The 23,396-nt window shown below is 35.3% G+C and overlaps 1 protein-coding gene across 4 annotated transcripts in view; it reads right to left on the bottom strand.

Moving 5' to 3' along the window:
• Positions 1–2,232: 2,232 nt before the first annotated feature.
• tzn (hydroxyacylglutathione hydrolase tenzing norgay) overlaps positions 2,233–23,396 on the bottom strand; it is a 42,712-nt gene continuing 21,548 nt past the window's right edge. For all 4 annotated transcript variants that reach the window (XM_081731884.1, XM_081731887.1, XM_081731886.1 and 1 more), the window contains 5 exons: positions 19,672–19,793; positions 13,936–14,159; positions 6,748–6,851; positions 3,913–4,057; positions 2,233–2,933 (listed from right to left, as the gene is read on the bottom strand). In XM_081731884.1, coding sequence (XP_081588010.1) covers positions 2,806–2,933; positions 3,913–4,057; positions 6,748–6,851; positions 13,936–14,159; positions 19,672–19,793 — 723 coding nt within the window. In that variant the 3' untranslated portion in view covers positions 2,233–2,805. The remainder of the gene's footprint in view (positions 2,934–3,912; positions 4,058–6,747; positions 6,852–13,935; positions 14,160–19,671; positions 19,794–23,396) is intronic.

Raw genomic sequence — 23,396 nt, 5'->3', positions numbered from 1 at the left:
GAAATTTCAAGTTTGAAATTCCGGTTTGAAAATTTTGATTTCGAAAAGTTTCATTTTCAAGATTTTAGTTCGAAAATTTTGATTTCAATTTTTTTTTTAGTTCGAAAATAATTTAAACGTTATTACTTTGAAAATTTTACGTTTCAGATTTTTAAATGTAAAACTTTTTAGTTTGAAAATTATTGTACTCACTGGAAAAGAACAATTTTAATAATAATCAGAAGAGTGTATTAAAAAAAATCTGGTATCATTTTGCATAAAACTTTCCCATCAACTAGCGCCTACTCGATTGAACTGAACAACTAAATGTTGAGCCTTTAAAAATTGCTCAAACCAATAAATAGACCTAAAATTATAAAAGCGACCGGTATTAGTGGTGAATCAAAAATATTGGGTATCGCTTAGATAAAGTGGGACACTTCAGGTTCATTTAAGCCCTATTAGCACCCTGAAGATGTTTGAAATTGTGACGTGTAAAAATATTTGAAAACGACTAGTATTAGTGTCGAGTCCATAGCTTTTGTGGTCCCTAATTCCAGTTGCGATTATCTTTTCTGGATCAAGTGGGAGTAAGAACTCTTAGCACACATAGGGAAAATGGAAGTTCCATATAATACAACAGAAAACGATTGATTTTAGATTTTAATTCATAGTTTCGGGATCTCTTATAAGAATAGCAATACTTTTGATGCCGTTTAAGTCCAAGTTAAATCACATCAGTACCTCCGGTCTTGGGAGAAAATACTGAAAAGCAGATAAACAAAATCGACGGATAGAATCGAATCTATAGTTTTCGGGCCCCCTATTTTGATCATCAACACTTCAATATACCATTTAGGTCTCTATGTTCAGCTTGCACAAATCCTGAGTACTAACAGCTGACGGATCAAGTCAGCTGGATTGGGAATTTAGAGGGCAAAATCGAAGGCATTACTCGGACAGCTATAAATATTTGAATATATATGAATAAAAGTATATCACAAGAAATGGGAGTTGGTATTTCTAGGTCTCTAAAATGTATAATATCGGTCCCTACTCCACTTAGGTAAATGGTAGAGCACTTGTTGTCTCTAGTGCGGAGAGTCGCAGATTCGATCTCATACCAAGCGACTCTTTATTGATGTCAGTGCTTTCACAGTCTTTTTCATGGTATTAAATCCATCATTCATTTGGCTCACACAGACTGGAAGTTTTTAAAACTCGTTGAATGTCGTAAAACAGAAGTATATACATTTTTAAATGTATTTAAAGATTATATAAATTGGTTTACGCTTTTTGATCGCAACAAGTGGAATATATATTCAAGAAAAATCGCTATTGAGTTCTGTAAATAATTAAAAATCTGTTATACCGAGCAGCGCTCCCTAATAAGTTTACAAGATTTAGAGAAAAACAGAGTTTATGAAATAACAGTTCGGAAATAAACTGATACACAATATACATTTGGAACAGTTTTAGTACATATACATAGAAAATACAAACATTATTACCACAAATATATAATGAAGATATATAGCAAAGATTGAACGAAATGAAAAAAAAAAAATATATATATTTGTAGAGTACCGTGGTTTAAACAATTTAACTAACTAACTCTCTGGCCTATGGAACCCGGAGGTTCAATGCCGCGTTCACAAAAGCTCTCCACTGACTTTTACCCTTAGTTAACTGCATCCAGTTTCTACTTTGTATTCCAATCTCTGCGAGATCCATCTTAATATTGTCCTCCCATCTGCGCCTAGGTCTTCCTAATGGTAATTTTCCTATTGGTCTTCCAGTCAAGACTTTGAAAACGTTTCTACTTTCTTTCATTAAACAATTTAGATATTTAAAATGTACCAATTTTATCGCCCCTCCCCCTCCCGATATAAAAATATAATCCATGATATATTTCGTGGGCCTACAATTTAACATCAGATTCAAACCACATTAAGCTCCCGCCAGGAATCGAACCCGGGTTTCCCTCGCCAAAGGCGCGTACGCTAACTACATAGCTACAAGCTCTGGAAGGGAAAATAATAAGCAGGGGAATCCAATGTAAAAGGTCAGAAATAACGCACATCGTGGTGAGTGAGACGTTAGCTATTTTTCTTTAAATACTAATTTATATTTATTGTACAGCATTTTAGAAACAGCGCTACTAAAATACAATCTTGATGCATAAAAAAAGGGGTATCGTATAAAGTTCAGTGCAAGAAATGAATATGTAAAATAATAATAAATAAAAATAAATAACATGAGAATTTTACTTCTTTATTTTTCACGTCAGTACTAACAAAATTATAAAATTCATTTGACATCTTATATGTAAACCGTTAAACATTAACAACATAGACAGGTACGTATACATAACATCTTGATTCACATACACACTCAAAATTCATTTTATCGAAAAAAAAAAAAAATGACTAAGAATCCTCCTCTATAATACCCATAGAAAGTAAATAAGACTTCAATAATTATGCTTCATTGATTTTTTATTACTATATTTCATTTTTTTTATTTTTCACACTATTTTCTTTTTAATGCGGAAAACAAATATTGCAAACTCACTAGTCTAGACAAGAACCTAGTTCAAACAGTAGCCGTTCATAAAGGAATGTTATTTACACTTGGTTCATTTCCTGTAGCCGTTTACCGAGAATGAAATGCTTGAAATTATTGTTAAAAAAGAAATCACAATTTTCGGCTAGCAACCATACTTTCTGTTTGATTTTTTACTATCATAAAAATTCATTGAGAATAATATCAGAACCGGTTTTATAGTAATTTCAGCCATCAGAAAAAAAAAAAAAAAAGAATAATCTATGCTCTAAAATTGTCCTTCTCTCGTCGAATAATACCCATAGTTGCTATAGGGTCACTCTGTCCAGCGTGTTGTTGCACACTTGCCTCATGAACTCTCATAAAAGGGTTTATCTTCTTCTCTTCACCTACAATAAAAAGAAGGAAGTTTTAAATAGTCAAATTCTTGTTTTAATATTACAGAAATCTAAAATGATAATCTTACAAGGAACGGACATGAACCTGTCTTCTGGACATCCAAATCAAACGTAGTCCATTTGATAAACATAACAAAGATATGTTCATGCACAAAAAATTAGGTGCCATGGGCAACGGAGTAACGCCCTGGGACCTATTAACCCTCTTAGTATAAAGAAAATCGTAAACTCGCAGTGAAATAGCTATTGCATCACCACTGTTCATCGGAAAGTCATGATTTGTAGTTCATTCTCTCCAGCATGAAACAAGCTTTCCAGAGGGGGCCCATAAGGTACTTGAACAGGGAAAATTCCCTCCAGAAATCCCTCCCTTCAACTTTGGACCCCTCTGGAGTGGCCCCGGGTAAAAAGCACACAATCCAAGTGTATCTCGAAAAATACTATAGGGGATAAGAAATGATTGGTAGTAAGTTTTCTATTGATAGACAGAATAGATATGAGGGGAAAGCGTGTATTGGCATACAAGATTTTCCCTCATATATATATATATTTCATCTTAGGTAAAAAAAAATAAAAAAATAAATAAATGTCATCAGCAATCTTTGACGTGCAAATTAGTCGATTTCATTTGGATTGCCCCCATATTGTTGGAAGAGATCCCAAAGCAGATTGATAAAACCTCCAAGAAAACAATGCTAAAGCTTTTGCATCATCAGGCAAGGTTTATAATCATAGTTTACCTTGTAGTGTATGATAATCGCATTAAAGAAATCTCGAAGTGACTGTATAAAATAAATTACTTACCAGAAGATAACAAATAAAACTTATCGTACAATACAATAAAAAACTATAATAAAAATCTCTCCCTGTCGGATGAAGCACTTTTATGGAAATGCTTTACTATATGTTGTGTGAAAACGATTTTGCAGTTCCACTTATCTACGTTTCTAAGGTAATACAATATAATTACCAATTGTAGACGGTATTGTTGGTTGCTCTTTGTTGCGCTTAGTTTGAGCCCACGCCATTTTGTCATGTACATCTGGATTATTGGGCTCGACTTGTAAGGCAAACTTGAGGTTCTGCACCGTGTACTCATGGCCACAAAATACTCTCTATGATAAAAGACAAAGAAATATTATAATTTTATCACATAACTGTCGTTACTATAAATATTAAGTAAGGCTAATAATTCACTTCTAATTTTGAGCAACAAAAGTGACCATACAAATAATTATAACTATATTTAATTCATTGACTTACGTGAAATGTAATACTCTAATTAGAATTTTAAAAAAATACTCGTAATATAGGTAACTTCTTTCATATCAAACCTATAACAACAAGAGCCGTGAATATTTGGCATTTTTTTTAAAACAAATGTTCGATTTTTGAAGATACGAAACTTTCAAAACATACTGGAACCTATGTCTGTTGGCTACCAATGAAAAATGACCAACTTGCAGAAAATAAATATTTTTTGAAGCAAAAGCTATTATAGATCATAATATAAGCATTTCAAATGTAGTAACATATTATGAAATGAAATGAAATGAAATCATTCAGCTTAAGGTCTCACGATTATGCCCTTTAGGGTAAGGGAAACGGATAATCAACACTAGTGAATTATGATAGAAGAATGTGGAATGAGAATGTGGGAGGAAACTGAAGTACCCGAGTAAACCTACGGACACCGTAAACTTACTTGGCAGTGATCGAACCAGGGACCCTTTTATTATATTCTAGTATTAGTTTGTACTTTATAAATATTATATAGTAAAAAATTATTTCTGGTATGAAACTGTTTTCAGTATATATATCAAAAATTAACCGTCTTGTAAAAAGTGCTAGCACGCAAAAAATAATTTAAAAAGCTCTAAAAAGAAAATACTTTTAAGAAGCGCTGAAACGTTACTACTATCAATATATAAAACTTACAGGTGTGACAGGAAAAGAGCAGCATTCGGCTCCTTGTTCATTGTTTCGTTAGTGTGTAACGGACCTCAATACAATACGCTTGCCGCTGTTCCTGATTATAACTGTACAGTACGTACAGTAATGTATTCGTAAATTGTTCTTGGGGTATGATTAATGAGTTCATAGAACTCCGGCTTTTTTTTTTTATCCAGCATGCCCTTCTGCCACATTAGGCCGAATACTCGGGAGTCTACTGTACTTTCTTTCCCCTAAAAATTTAGTTTTATTTTTCTACTATTTCTTTATCCTAGTAATCCTAGTACGTGTCTAAACTAAAGGACGGGTATTGGTTTCCAATAAAATGGGTATCAACCTACGGTATATGCATGAACAAATGTTTTACTTCAAATCGGTCTACGCATTACAAAATTAGACGTGAGCATTGTTACACTCAATCATGGTGTTAACACTGTCACCCGTCGTAAAGTTCTGTGATCTAGCTCCGAAGACTAACATCAAATTCTAATTAAAGGGCACCATACAAAAGCATTGCATTTCCTCGTCTGTCCGATTTGGGTGATGTAGCTGAGGACCCCCGGTCAATTGTTTATATGGGGCCAACTCCCTGTGAACAACCCTGTGACGTTCAGAGGTCACCAAAAGTCACGCCGTTACGTGGACTATCCTGATTTGCCGTAGCCCAGTAACTAACTAACTAACTCTATGGCCTATGGAACCCGGAGGTTCAGTGCCGCGTTCACAAAAGCTCTCCACTGACTTCTATCCTTAGCTAATTGGATCCAGTTTCTACTTTGTATTCCTATCTCTGCGAGATCCATCTTAATATTATCCTCCCATCTGCGCCTAGGTCTTCCTAATGGTCGTTTTCCTATAAGTCTACCAGTCAAGACTTTGAAAGCGTTTCTACTTTCTTCCATTCTAGCTACATGACCTGCCCACCTAAGCCTCCTAGACTTGACGACCCTAACAATGTTGGGTACACCGTATAAACTATGTAGTTCCTCGTTATGAAGCTTTCGCCATTCCCCATTCTCGTTCCTCTTGGGTCCGAATATTCTTCTCAGGATCCTGTTTTCAAATACTTTCAGTCTATGTTCTTCCCTCAGAGTAAGCGACCATGTTTCGCAACCATACAGAACAACAGGCATGATTATCGTTTTATATATTTTAAGCTTCAAATTCCTCGACAGAATTCGCGACGACAAGAGATTTTGAACCGAATAGTAACACGAATTCCCTGCTTTTAGTCGACATTTAATTTCTTCGTGAATATGATTTTCATCTGTTAATATTGATCCTAAATATTTGAAAGTATCCACTTTATCAAAAGTATTATTTAATAACACTAGTATAACACACAACTATTTTTTGTATACCAAATTTGAACCAGTTCTACCAACACCCGTTGTGTGACCTTTGGTGACCTCTGGAGGACACAGGGTTGGTCATAGGGAATTGACCTCATATAAACAATTTCCCGGGAGGTCCTAAGCTACAACGTGTATATATATATATATATATATATATATATATATATATATATATATATATATATATATATAAAACGGACAGACGAGGAAATGCAATGGTTTTTGTACAGTGTCCTTTACAGGAAACTACCGAGAAGCATTTTCAAATAAAAAAGAATAATCAACATCGGTACACTTATGCCTAGCTTATGTTCCTGTAATTGATAGAAAAATATGGAAATTACTTATTTTTCCTCACCCAAAACAACGTACTTTCATCGATTATTTTTTTTCTTATCACTAGTACCACATGAAACAGCCACTTTCTGTCCGTCTGACATATATCCCGTCCCAACTAGACCTCTCTCTCTAATTAAGTCTATAAATTCAATACTCACTGTTTCATCTGGAAGTTTGCCCAGTATTTCTACAAGAGCTGTGTACATCTGTTTAGGAGTTCCTTCGAAAAACCTACCACATCCTCCGATGAACAGAGTATCACCTAAAAACAAGATATTATTAAAAAACAAGTAATGAATGTGTATAACGAAATATCTTAATCTGAATGCCACTTACTTTTAATGTGGTAACACATTCTACAAAATAATTGTATTGTTAATACCAGAGTTGGCTGGTTTAAACCAGCTGGTTTTTTCAAAAAAACCAACTGGTTTAAACCAAAAACGAAAAATGTTCGTAAAAGTGTAACTATTCGTAAAATCTTGATGAAAATATATTTGTGGGTTATCATGTTTCACTCCCATATATTATTCGTACTATATTCAGACCTAAATTCCCCATTCTTTGCTCAAAGAGATTATATTACAAAAGCAACTTTTTAATGTAACTTTATGGATGTTTCTTTTGTGTTTTTTTATAGTTTATTATTGTTGTTATGCAACCAAAGGAAAATTCTAAATATTGTTTCGTTTTAATGTTTACTATTGATAAAATACATCGAAATGCCGGACTTTTTAGGGGAGGGGGGTCATACAAACCCCACTCGAGGCAATTATTGAAATAACAAGAATCTTTGGTAACTATTTTTGTATAAATGGGTCAGAGCCAAAGTGGACTCAAATAATTCGTATCTATATTCACTTTCTTACTGATATGCAAAGTAAATCGTTATATTTCTTTAACTTGGACTAATAAAAGTCGTAGTGAACTGACTTGGACTAAATTAGTTCTTCTGTACTCGGTAGTACTTTGAAATTGTCCATATGTAATTCTGTATAATGGTTCCACTTGTGCAATTGTTTATCTTTTTGTCCTGTCCTAATGACTCTTGATGATTATATTAACAAATATGTAAAGATTAGTCAACGTATTTTTTTTCAGGAGTCCTTCGTGAGTGAGTCGGCAGACGCATCGCATTTGTGGCCAATTAGTCCCGGTTTCGAGTTCAAATGGAGGACAATTTCTCTTGTATGTAAACCGAGAAGCGGTTTGGATTCCGCTTTAAGCTTATGTGACCCCCTTCCAGCATAACCCAGTTGTTGCATACTAACACCAAGGCGAAACAAGCTTATTTCTGTCGATATGTGATATAAATACATAGAGCAAATTATTTAAACCAAAAAAACCTGGTTTAAACCAAAAAAAAAACATGGTTTTTTGGTTTTTTCAATAAAAACCATGGTTTTTGCCAACCCTGGTTAATACTGTTTCTATTAGTCCAACCATTTCAATGTTCTTTTTTTGATTGATTAACTAATTTTAGCCTAACGTTCCTCTTCAGCATCCAGACTACATAAAACAGAGCTACTTCTTCGAATGGGATCCAAACCACTTACTCGAGTTATACACAGAGTAAAAAATATACGATTGGACAAGGGATCGAACCCGGGTTTCCGGCTTATTGTGCTGATGTGTTAACCACTATGCTACTCAGTTTGCTTTCTGAAGAGCCATACATTCTATTACTTCAAGTTGGTATCCGAGGGAAAACCATGTGTACTAGCAACTTAGCCACGAAGGAGCTCTGTTCACAACCATTCATCATTCTGATGCATTAATTCTTTTGAAATAATAACTTACTCTAATATATGCAGATTTTCTAAGCATACATTACTCGTAAATAGATTCAACAATTCTATGAAATCGAGACCTACAGCATGGTCTAATAGTTAGCGCTTGTGGAGGAGAAATAGTGTAGTAAGAAAGGTCCTGTTCCGTGCAAGGAGATTTTGAATATCAGTTTGTGGATCTACCAACTGTATAGGGTTAAAATTCTATTTTAGGTCGGACTTCACATAAATAGTGAGAACCTCCATACTGCATAAGGATGTAAAACAATTCAAATCAAATTCTCTACCATGAAAATCACAACACTTGACTCTAGTTGACTTACGACATGAATACAACAGGGAATTGCTTTTTCTGATCTGCAATTTCTTTAAAACTAGACGCAACGAATGAATATAGCTGCTTACCTTTAATATCCGGTTCAACAAATTATTATTAAATCATTTAAACGTGCTTTGATGTCTTCTTCAGTAATCCATAACCTAGTTACATACCAGAAGCATTAAAAGGATTTTCCCTGTATTGGACTATCCTAGAGGAATTAACGAAACGTAAATCATCGTAAGCAAATTTACACTTAAATTCAGAAAAAATATAATGATCACTTTCGGCACTGAAGACTTTTTTCCTTGAAATATTGTTTGTAACTTAAAACCTCACTAAACCACTGCCACTTCAATATACAAGAAGAAGTCCAAAACAGTAATGCTCACTTTCTGCATTTAAGCCACATCGCGTACTCAAGTCGCACTGCACATTCTTCTAGTTTAATGAGGTACAAGTTGCAAACATTTTTTTAAGAAAAAGTACTTAAGTACAGAAAGTGATCATTTTTTTTTCTGAAATGTCTATGTAAATTTGTCTCCGCTCATTTAATTGTCGTTATCTTCTCTAGAACAGTTCACAAGGCTTTTATTTATTTATTTATTTAATTTTTTTTTTTAAGTTTAACGTCCAACGTTTATGCAGTGAGATTACGGGAGACGGTAATGATTAGAAAATATCTTTTAGTTTTACGTCTCACGTTATGCCGGCTAGGCTAAAGGAGACGATGATAATGAGATGAAGGAAGTGGTGGAATGACGAAAGTGGGAGGAAACGGAAGAAACTCCGAGAAGACTCACAAAGCTCACTTGGCGCGAGCTGAGATCAAACCAAAGACCCCATGCATCAGAGATGAACGTTCCACCACTGAGCCACCGCGGCCCCACGGTAATGATTAGATGGAGGTATTAATGAAAAGAAAAAACTGGGAGGATAACGGAAAAAGCCCGGGGAAACCAATACACATGGTGTTTGTCCACCAAAAATCCAGTTGGCGCGGACTAGGTTCAAACCAGGAACCTCATGCACCAGACCTGAACGCTCTACCACTGAGCTACTTCGGTCCCTTCACAAAAGAGAAAATCTCTTTAATGAATCTGGTGTATAACGAGATTATTGGTTACTGAAAAAGACACTACACTATGTTGAAATGATTTAATACTAATAATTCATTGAACCGGAAATATGGAAGTCATATTTCTTCACCTAAGTGGTGCGTCGTGACATTTGAGAGACAACTTTATGAATCTACATCTGGACCAAGTACCCAAAATTAAATCTGGATTGCCCAAACAAGCAATGAGATTACATCACAGATTGTAATAAACTTTCCAATATTGCACCAAAATATCCGTAGCTGTCAAATTAACATCTCACAAACCCACCTAGTTTCAGTACCAGTGCATATGGAAATACTCTAATTTTGATAAACAAAGAGGTTGTTTCTTTATATTCAGTGTATAGTGTCTAAATAGTTAAGTTAGCTCATTTTCAAAAGCAGACAGGTGCTAAAGTTATTAATTTTAACTTCCTGTGTTCAAGTTATCCTTTTAATATACAACAGAACAAGTAATAGCATGCTCGTCAATGTTGACAGAAATTACGTCAACGAAATATTGCAGTTCTTTTGAAAGTCACGACGTACCACTAAGGTAAACAAGTGATTTTGATAAAAAATAATGCGTTGAAATGCCTATCTTAACACATTAGCAAGAAATTTTGTTCGTTTATTCAATATGTACCCAACAGCATACGTAAGTAGACAGATACAATGAAGACACCTTTCGAGATATTTGCTCCAATTTTTCTCTACTCATTCTGTTTTCAAACACGTATGAACAAGTTAAGTATAACTTATTTCTGCCACTAGTGAATCTTCATTTGTTTCCGGTGAGTTCCGCAGACGTGAGGTACATATGGAACTTACAGTAGTTACGTTTTGTGTTGCTTTAGAAATATTACAATGGAAGACAGAATTGTAATTTTTATTTAAGTTTCTGAAAGAAGACACTTTAGAGTGCAAATAAATCAAAGATGAGTATGGGAGGGAAACACACTGAAATGAAAATAAAGTAAAACATTGGGAACAGGTCTATGATTTCTTTACCTAGGAGACGTATTGTTTGAAACCGTAAATGTGAGTTTTAGGTCTCTGCATTTCGGTGGAGAGCGGAAATGACAATATCATTACTCATTTATTATGCCTGTTAACCATGCACCCTAGTGGACTCTTGAAGAATTTGTCTACAAAATTTCTTGCGTTCAGCTTGACGTCCCACGTTTATGCCTGTTAGGCTACGAAAGACGGATGATTAAAGCCAAAATTTTAAAGTTTTACGTCCCACGGTTATGCCGGCTAGACTAAAGGAGACGGGTGATAATGAGAAATGAATGTAATGGTGGAATGAATAAAGTGGGAAGGTATGCGAGAACCATGAGGAAACCCACGAACACGGTGTTTCTCCAGCACAAAGCCCACTTGGTGCGAGCTGGGATCGAACCAGGGGTCCCACGCACTAGAGGTGACGTTCGACCACCGTGCCCCCATTATGATGATAGAAGAATTGGTGAAATGGAAATGTAGAGGAAACAGGAGTACTCCGAGAATACGATGTTGTCCACCACAAATTTATTTGGAAGGGAGGCAAACGCTCTACAACTGAACACAGCGCCCCCTTACAAAGTTTTTTGAACAGGACAAAGGATATCCCATAACAATATAATAACACTATAGTAAAAAAATAATTAACATAACTAACTAACTAACTCTATGGCCTATGGAACCCGGAGGTTCAATGCCGCGTTCACAAAAGTTCTCCACTGACTTCTATCTTTAGCTAATTGGATCCAGTTCCTACTTTGTATTCCTATCTCTGCGAGATCCATCTTAATATTGTCCTCCCATCTACGCCTAGGTCTTCCTAATGGTCGTTTTCCGATTGGTCTTCCAGTCAAGACTTTGAAAGCGTTTCTACTTTCTTCCATTCTAGCTACATGACCCGCCCACCTAATCCTCCTAGACTTGACGACCCTAACAATGTTGGGTAAACCATATAAATTATGTAGTTCCTCGTTATGAAGTTTCCGCCATTCCCCATTCCAGGGTTGGCAAAAACCATGGTTTTTATTAAAAAAACCAAAAAAACCGGGTTTTTTGGTTTAAACCAGGTTTTTTTGGTTTAAACCAGGTTTTTATGGTTTAAATGATTTGCTCTATATATTCATATCATATATGGACAGAAATAAGTTTGTTTCGCCTTGATGTTATTATGCAACAACCGGTTTATGCTGGAAGGGGTCACATAAGCTTAAAGCGGAATAAAAACCGCTTCTCGAGTTACATCCGAGAGAAATTGTCCTCTATTTGAACTCGGAACCAGGACTAATTGGAACAAATGCGATACGTCTGCCGACTCACTCACGAAGGAATCCTGATAAAAAAAAAAAAAAATACGTTGTACTGATCTTTACATGCTTCTTAATATAACTGTCAAGAGTCATTTCAGAAGGACAAAAAGATAAACAGTTGCACAAGTGAAACCATTACACAGAATTACATATGAACAATTTCAAAGTACGACGGAGTACAGAAGAACTAATTTAGTTCAAGTTAGTTAACAACGACTTTTATTGGTCCAAATTAAAGAAATACACTGACTTAATCTGCATATCAATAAATGAAATGAAATGAAATCTGTAAGTTTTACGTCCCACGGTTATGCCGGTTAGGCTAAAGGAGACGGTGATTATGAGAGATGAGTGAAATGGTGGAATGAAGAAAGTGGGAGGAAACGGGAGAACCCCGAGAAAACCCACGAGCACGGTGTTTGTCCACCACAAAGTTCACTTGGCGGGGGCTGGGATCGAACCCGGGACCCCAAGCACCAGAGGTGAACGCTCTACCACTGAGCCACCGCGCCCCCCTGCATATCAATAAGAAAAGTGAATAAAGATACGAATTATTTGAGTCCACTTGTGCTCAGACTCATTTATACATAAAAAGATACCAACGATACTTATTTCACTAAATGCCTCTCGTGGGGTCTGTATGATCCCCCCCCCCCCCCACACACACAAAAAGTACGGCATTTTCGATGTATTTTATCAATAGTAAACATTGAAACGAAACAATATTTAGAATTTTTCTTCGATTGCAGTTACATAACAATAATAACAACTACAAAAAAATCACAAAATAAACATTTATAAACTTGTAAAAAAAAAAAAAAAAAAAGTTGCTTTTGTAGTATAATCTTTTTGAGTAATGAATGGGGAATTTAGGTATGAATATAATACGAATAATATACGGGAGTGAAACGTGATAACCCACAAATGTGTTCATCAAGATTTTACAAACACTTACACTTTTACGAACATTTTTTGTTTTTTGGTTTAAACCAGTTGGTTTTTTTGAAAAAACCAGCTGGTTTAAACCTTGGTTTAAACCATGGTTTAAACCACCTTGGTTTAAACCAGCCAACCCTGCCCCATTCCCGTTCCTCTTGGGTCCGAATATTCGTCTCAGGATCTTGTTCTCAAATACTTTCAGTCTGTGTTCTTCCCTCAGAGTAAGTGACCATGTTTCGCAGCCATACAAAACAACAGGCATAATTATCGTTTTGTATATTTTAAGCTTCAAATTCCTCGACAGAATTCGCGACGACAAGAGATTTTGAACCGAATAGTAACACGAATTCCCTGCTTTTAGTCGACATTTAATTTCTTCGTGAATATGATTTTTCTCTGTTAATATTGATCCTAATATTTGAAAGTATCCACTTTATCAAAAGTATTATTTAATATTTTAACGCATCCATAATTTGCTGTATTCCGCTCCCGACACACTTCCATGTATTTAGTTTTCTCTGCATTTACTTCTAAACCCATGTCCCTGCAAGCGTTTAATAAGATCTCTGCATTTCTTTATATTGTTCTCCTATCATCCCCTATTAAATTTACATCATAAGCATATGCCATAACCTGGTGAATACCGTTCAACTCTAGGCCCTGGTTGCTATCTTTGATTTTCCTTATAGCGTATTCCAGAACGAAGTTAAATAATAATGACGACAACGCATCTCCTTGTTTCAGGCCATTTTCGACGTGAAAGCTCGTGGACAAAAATTTTCCTACCCGTACTTTACTATAGTTAAAAAAAAAAGTAAAAAAATAAATAAATAAATAAAAAAGTTATACCTACGCATTGAATTTTTTAAATGACAGATCACACTTACCTGTGAACACTGCTGGTGGATCCCCATTATCTGACTCAATGAAGTAACATATGTGGCCTGAGGTGTGACAAGGAGTGAAGAGACAACGAACATTTAGGTTGCCTATTTTTAGCTCATCTCCATGGTTCACCTTTCTCGTTATTGCTCCAATTCTATCATCGCCACCGATCACAAACAGATTGGACATTTTCTTCACTAGTTTCTCGTTACCCCCGGCGTGGTCCCTACAAACAGAAAACACACGTAACTTACTGCACACGTTTTGTTAAATTGCCATATATGTATAAGTGACCGGCTTATCGCTTTTTCCAGTATTTTTTTTTTTTAAATGAAATTGTATGTTGCTTGAATAATTACATTGCTGGTAAACTAAAAAAACTACTTCGCTGAAGAGTTAATGATATAAATATTGCCTCCTTACATCATTAATCCTTTCGTAAGTTTTTTTTTTTTTTTTTTTTGTATGTATGTTTTTTTAAAAAAAAGTAAATTCAAAGTGAGTAAGAACATACATTTGATAGTAATTTATTTTATAGTGTAGAATGTTGCCGGTTATGTGATCCTTCATGCAACGTAATATTTCTTAAAGAATTTATACTGAATAGGGTCAAGGGCGCCGATTTCTCTGTAAATTTGGGGGACGGGGGCCCATTCAGATGCAGAAGGCATATATGAGGATTTTAGGACAAATTTCATTCAAATTATGCCAAATATTGTATATTCTTAAATAAAATAAGGGGGCCCACATCAGCTTTGGAGGATGCCCGGGCCCCCTCCCCAGGATCGGCGCCCTTGAATAGGGTGTCTACTGAAATTTCGTGACCTATTCTTTACCAAACCATAAAATTTCGTAGGATTCAAAACGTAATAACAGTACCTATATTCTTCAGCACTTAACTTTACCTTATCTCTGCTTTCAAGGCTGTTCCCTGGAGCGATAAAAACTCAGTGTCTTCTCATAGTTGAATAAACTGGTTAGAAGCTTAGGTGGTTTCGGCGATACGATGCAATTTGATTCGCCATTGCTCAATGATGCCAGCTGAAAGACAACCTCAAGAGCGAATTTTGGATACGAATCAGGATGAATTTTCACGCATGCGACAGAAGCGTGCTTTGCTTGCGGTTTGGTAGCGTCTAAAGCCGACCATAGCCACTTTTGGTGGTGAATTTTGACGTTTTATAGAACAAAATTTTCCAGTCTCTACTTATATTTGAAAAAACCTTTTATGACTGTTTTCTGACTTCGTGAGTCTTTCCTGACTTTCCTAACTTTCGTAACCAATAGACACCCTGCTGAAGAAAGCGACAAGTTGTTCGCTGAATCACCTACGATGGCGATTAACAAAACAGGGGCTTCCGTAAGAAATTATTAATATTCCCAACAATTATTTGACCACTTAGATTTCTAACTTTCAAGACAGACCGAGGCAGAGGTAAGAATACACAGTTGACTTCGCCTGTTGTAGGTTGCAGCATTATCATATCAGTCTGCTTTACCGTTTTTTGTTGTTTGAAGGTGTGCCCGGAGCAGAAATTCATAGGTTTTCAGCACAATCCGGGGATAAGGTGTTGCCACAGCGAAGTGTTTACCAGTGGATTGAACAATTCAAAAGTGCTCGAACGAACGTGAAGGATGAAGGAAGGGCAGGGCGTCCAGCTACAACAACAATTGGTGACGTCATTGAACGAGTCCGAGCCTTGATTCTGTATAAGGGTCATTCCATGTCAAATCACCTAGAGCACTGTGCTTCACTGTCTCAGATTCTCTTCATTTTTTTTTTTTTTTTTTTTTCATACATAAATACCAATGAAATTATGCAAAATTAGTTTTTTGAAAAATGTGAATTTTGCTTCAATTTCACTTTCCGGCACTCAGCATCATGGAACTAAATTACCATAACTTCCTTATTTTTGAAGTTATTGGGCTCATCATGGTGTCAAATGAAAGCTTAATTTTTTCTCTTTCAGAAGATCCTAAATAACCTTGCAAAAAATTACACTGTCAAACATTAATGGGCACACAAAGTAAATTTTAGGGTTTTTTACAAATTGTGTCGTTGCTCAAAAGTTACAACTATGAAACTTTTGAAACTTTTTTTTGTACATTCATCTTAACAAGTACATGGTATGATTGAAAAATAAAGAGAGATTTTTTTGTATTTTTTAATTATTATTTTTTATGTACGGAAATACACAGTTTAAAGTTTTGTTACAAATTGTGTCATTGCTCGTAAGTTACAACTATGAAACGTTTGAAACGTTTTTAATAGAGTCATCTTAGCACATACATGATATGGTTAAAAAATAAAAAGGTGCTTTTGGTATTTTTGTAATTATTATTTTTTTGGTATTTTATATGTATGCAAATATACAATTTTAAGTTTTGTTACAAATTGTGTCATTGCTCATAAGTTACAACTATGAAACTTTTGAAACTTTTTAAATAGAATCATCTTAGCACATACATGATATGGTTAAACAATAAAAAGTGTGCTTTTGGTATTTTTGTAATTATTATTTTTGGACGTCAGAGTGCAATTCATGAATCACTCTGGGCCTTCTATATTTTACTGGCTAGAAAATGAAGACTTTTGTTGGATACCTTTTGAAAATATCATCTGGAAAGTTCCTGTACCATCTCTTACAAGCCAGTCAGCCCGGACTTACGCAACTGAAAGCAAAATTAAAAGAAGATATCATATCATCAATGAAAAGGAGCTGTGAAATATAGGACAGAAAATTTTGTATGTAAATCTATGTAATTCTAATGTAATTACTGGTATGTATGTTATTTGTTTTCATCTATGTATATTAGTCTATTATTTTATATTTCTGTTGATAGGGTTTGTAATAATCATTCAACCCCTTACATTGCTAGGCCTATATTTTCCATTCACAAAACTGTAAGATTATTACAAAAAAAGGTATCCCTTTTTGTTACTTAATCATACCTAGTAAATGCAAACTAATCCTATAAAAAGTTACAAAGGTTTGACAGTTGTAAGCGATGGTACAATTGGGGAAAAAGTTGAAAGCCATAGTTAAAGTACGAAAATATAATATTATGGTAATACCAAAACTACATATTACAACAGTTCTATTTTTAAGCATACTTAATATTTACTAAGATGATTATTTGAAAAAGTTTTAGTGCGACAGCTGTCACTTCAGAGTAAGGATGGCCAAAATTTTCCGAAACTGGAAATTTCACTTTCCGGAATATTTCTGAATTCCAGATTTTTCCGAAATCGGATTTTTTTCGAATTCCGAAATTTTTCCAATTTTACTTTCCGAACTCCGGAAAGTAAAAATTCCGAAATTGGCCATCACTGCTTCAGAGGAAAGGCATAATTTGTTAACAGTAAATCCGTATATTTCTGTACATTTAAAACAAACAATAATAATTGCAAAAATACCAAAATCACCTTTTTATTTTTTAATCATATCATGTATGTGCTAGAATGATCCTATAAAAAAGTTTCAAGAGTTTCACAGTTGTAATTTACGAGCAATGATACAATTTGTAACAAAACTTAAAACTGTATATTTCCATACATGTAAAATACCAAAATAATAATAATAATAATAATAATAATAATAATAATAATAATAATAATAATAATAATAATAATAATAATAATAATAAAAATAATAATAATAATAATAATAATAATAATAATAATAATAAAAATAATAATAATAACAAAAATACCAAAAGCACCCTTTTTATTTTTAACCATATCATGTATGTGCTAGGATGATTCTATTTAAAAAGTTTCAAAAGCTTCATAGTTGTAACTTATGAGCAATGACACAATTTGTAACAAAACTTAAAATTGTATATTTGCATACATATAAAATACCAAAAAAATAATAATTACAAAAATACCAAAAGCACCTTTTTATTTTTTAACCATATCATGTATGTGCTAAGATGATTCTATTTAAAAAAATCAATAGTTTCATAGCTGTAACTTACGAGCCGTGACACAATTTGTAACAAAACTTAAAACTATATTTCCGTACATAAAAAATAATAATTACAAAAATATAAAAAACACCCTCTTTATTTTTTAACTATACTATGTACGTGTTAAGATGAATGTACAAAAAAAAAAAAAAAAAAAAAAAAAAAAATCAAAAGTTTCATAGTTGTAACTTTTGAGCAATGGCACAATTTGTAAAAACCCTAAAATTTGCTTTGTATGCCCATTAATGTTTGACAGTGTAACTTTTTACAAGATTATTTAGGATCTTCTGAAAGAGAAAAAATGCTTTCATTTGACACCAGGATGAACCCAATAACTTCAAAAATAAGGAAGTTATGGTAATTTTTGTTCCATGATACTGAGTGCCGGAAAGTGAAATTGAAGCAAAATTCAGATTTTTCAAAAATTTCTCCCAGGCCCATTTCTCATCCAAAAAATCGGAAAAAATTAATTTAGCAAAATTTTATTGGTATTAATATATGAAAAAAATGAAGAGAATCTGAGACATTGAAGCACAGTCATGTTTTAAAATTAGGTGATTTGACATGGAATGACCCAGAACAGACGAGTGACTATTGAGAAAGTGACAACCCATATGCAAATTAGTCACGGTTCTGCATATGACATCATGCATAACACGAAGTCTGTGCGAGATGGGTTCTGAAAAAAAACTTAATGAAAAGCAAAAGCGAAACCATGTGAGACTCTGTCAGCACCTAATGGACCGTTATGGTGAAGCATTACTCAGGCGAATCATCACTGGAGATAAAACGTGGATTCATCACTTGAACCAGAGAGAAAACGCCAGAAATAAAAAACCTATGACTTCTCTTGACAATTATAATTCGCTGAACTATTACATAGGGAGTATCTATGAGGGGCATTCAAATGGAACCCGGTCACTAGTGTAAAGTAACGGTCAGTACACATACTCACACATGTAGTGATACACAGTACAAATACTCAAAAATAGTCGCCAAAACTGTTGGCAAATTTATCCTATTGCGACACTAGCCGATCGATTCCATCCTTGAAGAAGCTAGTAGGCTGCTGTTGGATCCAGGCCTGGACCCAGTCACACACTTCGTCGTCCGTTGAGAATCGATGTCCGCGAATAGCTTGTTTTAGAGGTCCAAACACATGAAAATTACACTCATGTGATGGTCGGGACTGTATGGTGGATATTCCAGCGTTTCGCACCGAAACTGCTGCAATCATTTCCGGCGTGATGGCACGATGAGCCTGTCCAGGACGAGCATCGTCTTCCAGTGACTCGCGCCCCTCAAGGAATCTTTTGCACCATTCAACAACACTTGCATGACTCAGACTGTACTCACCGTACACAGCCTTCATCCGTCGATACATTTCACGGCCTCCAACTCCCTCAGCCACCAAAAATCGAATCACTCCTCGTTGTTCCTGCTTACTCGCCTGCATGTTCGGTAGTGGACGATAACTTGTGTGACCACTTTCTCTTCGGCGTGAAACCACACTGGCTCTATGCAACGTCAAACGGTGCGCACGCGTCAGTCTCTCTACCAATCAATGGCGCCACCATACCTGCAGTTACGTAGTGCCACCTTACATGTAAGGCAGTTAGACGCACTGACCAAGTTTCATTTGAATAACCCTCATACAAGCCATTTTTCCCTCAAAATAAGCAGTAATCACGTACTGAGGCTTAGTATACCCAACACACTTCACAGATTAAAAAGAAAGTAAATGACACTGCCTGGCAGCCTCTTACCAGTGATGATGTGTTGTAAGAACTGTCGTTAAGTTTAGTCCATCTTCTTTCACGGCCTCTACAACTTTTTCGGGCTCCACAGGATCAACAATAGCAGCCTCCTTAGTGTTCTCATCTACAACCTACAATAGAAAAATAAACAAATTAAATAAAGGTAAGGTACAACAACAATCATTAACGAAGCATCATGATGACAATTACATAGTTAACCTACTGTAATCCTCGAAATGAATCACGATATACGAAAACTAATCATTATTATCAAAAAGGATATTACTCTCTTAGAGTGTTCACCCCTGGTGCATGGGGTTCTTGGTTCGATTCCAGCCCGCGCCAAGTGAGGTTTGTGGTGGACAAGCACCGTGTGCGTGGGTTTTCTTAGGGTTCTCCCATTTTTTCCCACTATCTTCATTCCACCATTTCATTCATTTCTCATCATGACCGTCTCTTTTAGCCTAGCCGGCATAACCATGGGACGTAAAACTTAAAGATTCAAGATTTCATTTCATTTTCATTACTCTCTTACAGGAAGAGACAAAAATCTTCAACGAATGGTAGCCACGTTCTTCATTTAAAAAATGGCGGCCCCCTTTTTAACTGCTACTGATGCTCTTGACAATTCATCAAAATTTATAGAATGAGTACAGTCAAAATACAAGACTTTCTGTTTTCTTTGTTGGCATAAGATCGAAAGCGGTAACCGATGAAAGAGAGAGAGAGAAAAGGGTAAACAACAAAATGTAGTAGCTACGCTAACGGAAAGAGGTAATTCCATATAAATGCAAACAAAAAAAAAAAAAAAAAAAAAAAAAATCTTCGGGTTTTGAAGACCAACCAATTAAAAACTTACTTCACTGGTGATGACAATTTTTCCGAATTCTTTGCTCGTGTACTTGATTACGAAATACAATATTTATGAAAGTGTGCTTGATACCTTGAGACCTGAAACCAAAATAAAGTTTGTACCTCTTCTAGTATACTAGCTAAATGTTTGAACAATAATATGTTTCAAAACAACTTTCTTCATAAAGAAACCGCGGTTTAAGTTATTTGGATATTCATTACTTTACAATATTAACCTTTAAATCAGACTTCTTTAAAAATGAAATGCTTCAATCCAGAGCACGATATTTCAGGTCTGAGTGCATAGTATTAATTAAAGCTTTAGGAAGACAAATCTTATAAGGATTACCCAATGTCTTTTTTCTTTTTTGCACAAAATATATTTTACTCATTTATGTATTTTACTAAGTTTACTAATCTGTATTTTCAGTGTAATTCTAAATATTTTTTATTATACTTCTGGGCAAAGTTAATTTTAAAATATGCACTAACTAGTTAGAAGAAGAAGATGATACGAAAAAAGAAATAGAATCAAAATTGATTCTAATATGTTAATTTGATGAGTTTTGTTCTTAAGTTGTCATGACGACGATTAGTCAATAAATTATTATTCCAAAACCATCTTAAAGAAGGGATATGCACACAATCTTTTGAGGTGTATTTATTATAGTGATTATATGATATAATAGTTCACGAACCACCATATTAAGTACGTATGCATACTTAAAAAGGGGTATTTTATTTCAATAATTGTGTGCCATCATAAAAATAGGAAATGTAAACGCAACATAAACTGTTTGAGTGAATTTAGTGATATAATATAGTTAAAATATGACTGAGAACCTGTATATAACAAGTTATGCTGTTATATTTACACCCCTCTCTACAGATTCTTTCTTGTTTCTTTATAAGTATTCTTTAAAGAAAACATTAAATCAAGATCAGTTTCTTAACTATTTAGGATTTTAGATTTCTGGGCTTTCGGCATTTATGGTCATGTTAGCCTGTCACATATGAGGGATGACGTCCCCCAGCGAGCACACTATCCGGGGAAGGGAAAGGAAGGAAGGAAATGGCCTGGGATTTGTATGTTAGGTACTATCTCGGCATTTCCCTGGTGTGAATGAGGAAAACCCAGGAAAAACCTCACTCAAGATGGCTGTTACACTTTTTCGAACGAGTGCCCCCAATGGAAATCGAACCTGGGACCGCTCGCACCAAAGGCGAGAGCATGGGCGACTATGCTACGCGGGGCCACTTCTTAACTATTGGTGGAGCTGTTTACAATTCGGAACTTACTTCTTTTTTCTTTTTCAAATAACCCATAGACATAGTACCTGAACTTGTAGCCCGTGCGCATGACCTGAAAAATTGTTATACAACTTAAAGACACAGAGGTTTGCTTTCCTAAATGAAGCGGTTTATATTTTAATTTTTGTCGAGGTTGACTTCATCCAAACTTAACAATGGATGTTTTGCTGCCTTAATGTAATATGATCCGAATACATTCCTGGAGCGGCAGTAGTAGGGTGTTCACTTCTGGTACGTGGGGGTCCTTGGTTCGATCTCAGCTCGGCCAAGTGGACTTAGTGGACAAACACCGTATGTGCGGGTTTTCCTGTTTCCTCCCACCGTTTCATTCAGTCTCATCACTGTATTCTTTAGTCTACACGGCATAACCGTGGAACGTATAACTGAACGATTTCATTTCATTTCATACTACTTCGAACACATTCCTTTCTACTACGCATGATATTTTCTTCATAATTTTCATCATAACACTATCTATGGCTTTGGATTGAATATTGTAACAAAAGAAACACCGATCAAAGCTTCAACACATAGTGTATTTTAAAGTGTTACAGTTTAAACTACAGTGTGTGTTGCCTAAGCTTTGGTCAGTATAATTTTTATCTCCTTTTTAAGTTGCGTTCGGATGTCTAGGTGTTTTGATACGCCAGAAACCGCAGAATCCTGATCGTTTGCGTTTCACATGTTCTGTTATTGAGCTGAGCGAAGCGAAGCTCTTATACTCGGGTTAGCCGTTTGGTTGTCCGCGAACTCCTCCTAGACCGTTTGGCCGATCTCAACCAAACTTAGCACGCTGATAGAGTATGTCGTGCTGAGTGACAACATAGGTCGAAATCAAAAATCCGATGTACCATCGAGGAATAATGACCGAAAAACGCTTCCTCCTAGACCGTTTGGCCGATCTCAAGAAAACTTAGCACGCTGATAGAGTGTGTCGTGTTGAGTGACAACATAGGTCGAAATAAAAAATCCGATGTACCATCGAGGAATAATCACCGAAAAACGCTTGCATAGACTTAACATGGGGAAAAAGTTTTCACGCGATTTTTTTGTCAACAATTAAAAATGACATTTATTATTGCATAATGGCCAGGAATGATTACGTAGTTTAAGCTCGCTCAGCTCATTTCATTGCAATCGGGTACATCCATTGCATTCCTAGTTCTACTAGGATTGAGTATAGCCCGCTCCCCCCAGTGATTTGAAACGAATCATAGTGATTCTGACGATTCATATTAGTTCATAATGAATCGGAATCGCTTGTTATAAAGATTTAGATGTAAATCTTGTGGTAAAGAAGTTTTATTATAAGTAGTAGTAGTAGTAGTAGTAGCGGTAGTAGTAGTAGCGGTAGCAGTAGTAGTAGTAGTAGTCAGTAGTAATAGTAGTCAGTAGTAATAGTAGTACTAGTAGTAGTAGTAGGAACGGGTTAGAAGCCCCGCAGGGGTAGGTTGGGTTCTGTTCTCGATATAAGTAGTAGTAGTAGTAGTAGTAGTAGTAGTAGCAACAACAGCAGCAGCAGTAGTAGTAGTAGTAGTACCGGTATTAGTATTAGTAGTAGTAGTAGTAGT

Source organism: Thermobia domestica, chromosome 11, assembly GCF_964235325.1.
Source record: "Thermobia domestica chromosome 11, izTheDome1.hap1.1, whole genome shotgun sequence".
Lineage (NCBI taxonomy): Eukaryota > Metazoa > Arthropoda > Insecta > Zygentoma > Lepismatidae > Thermobia > Thermobia domestica.
This window is presented reverse-complemented; position numbering and strand designations above follow the sequence as displayed.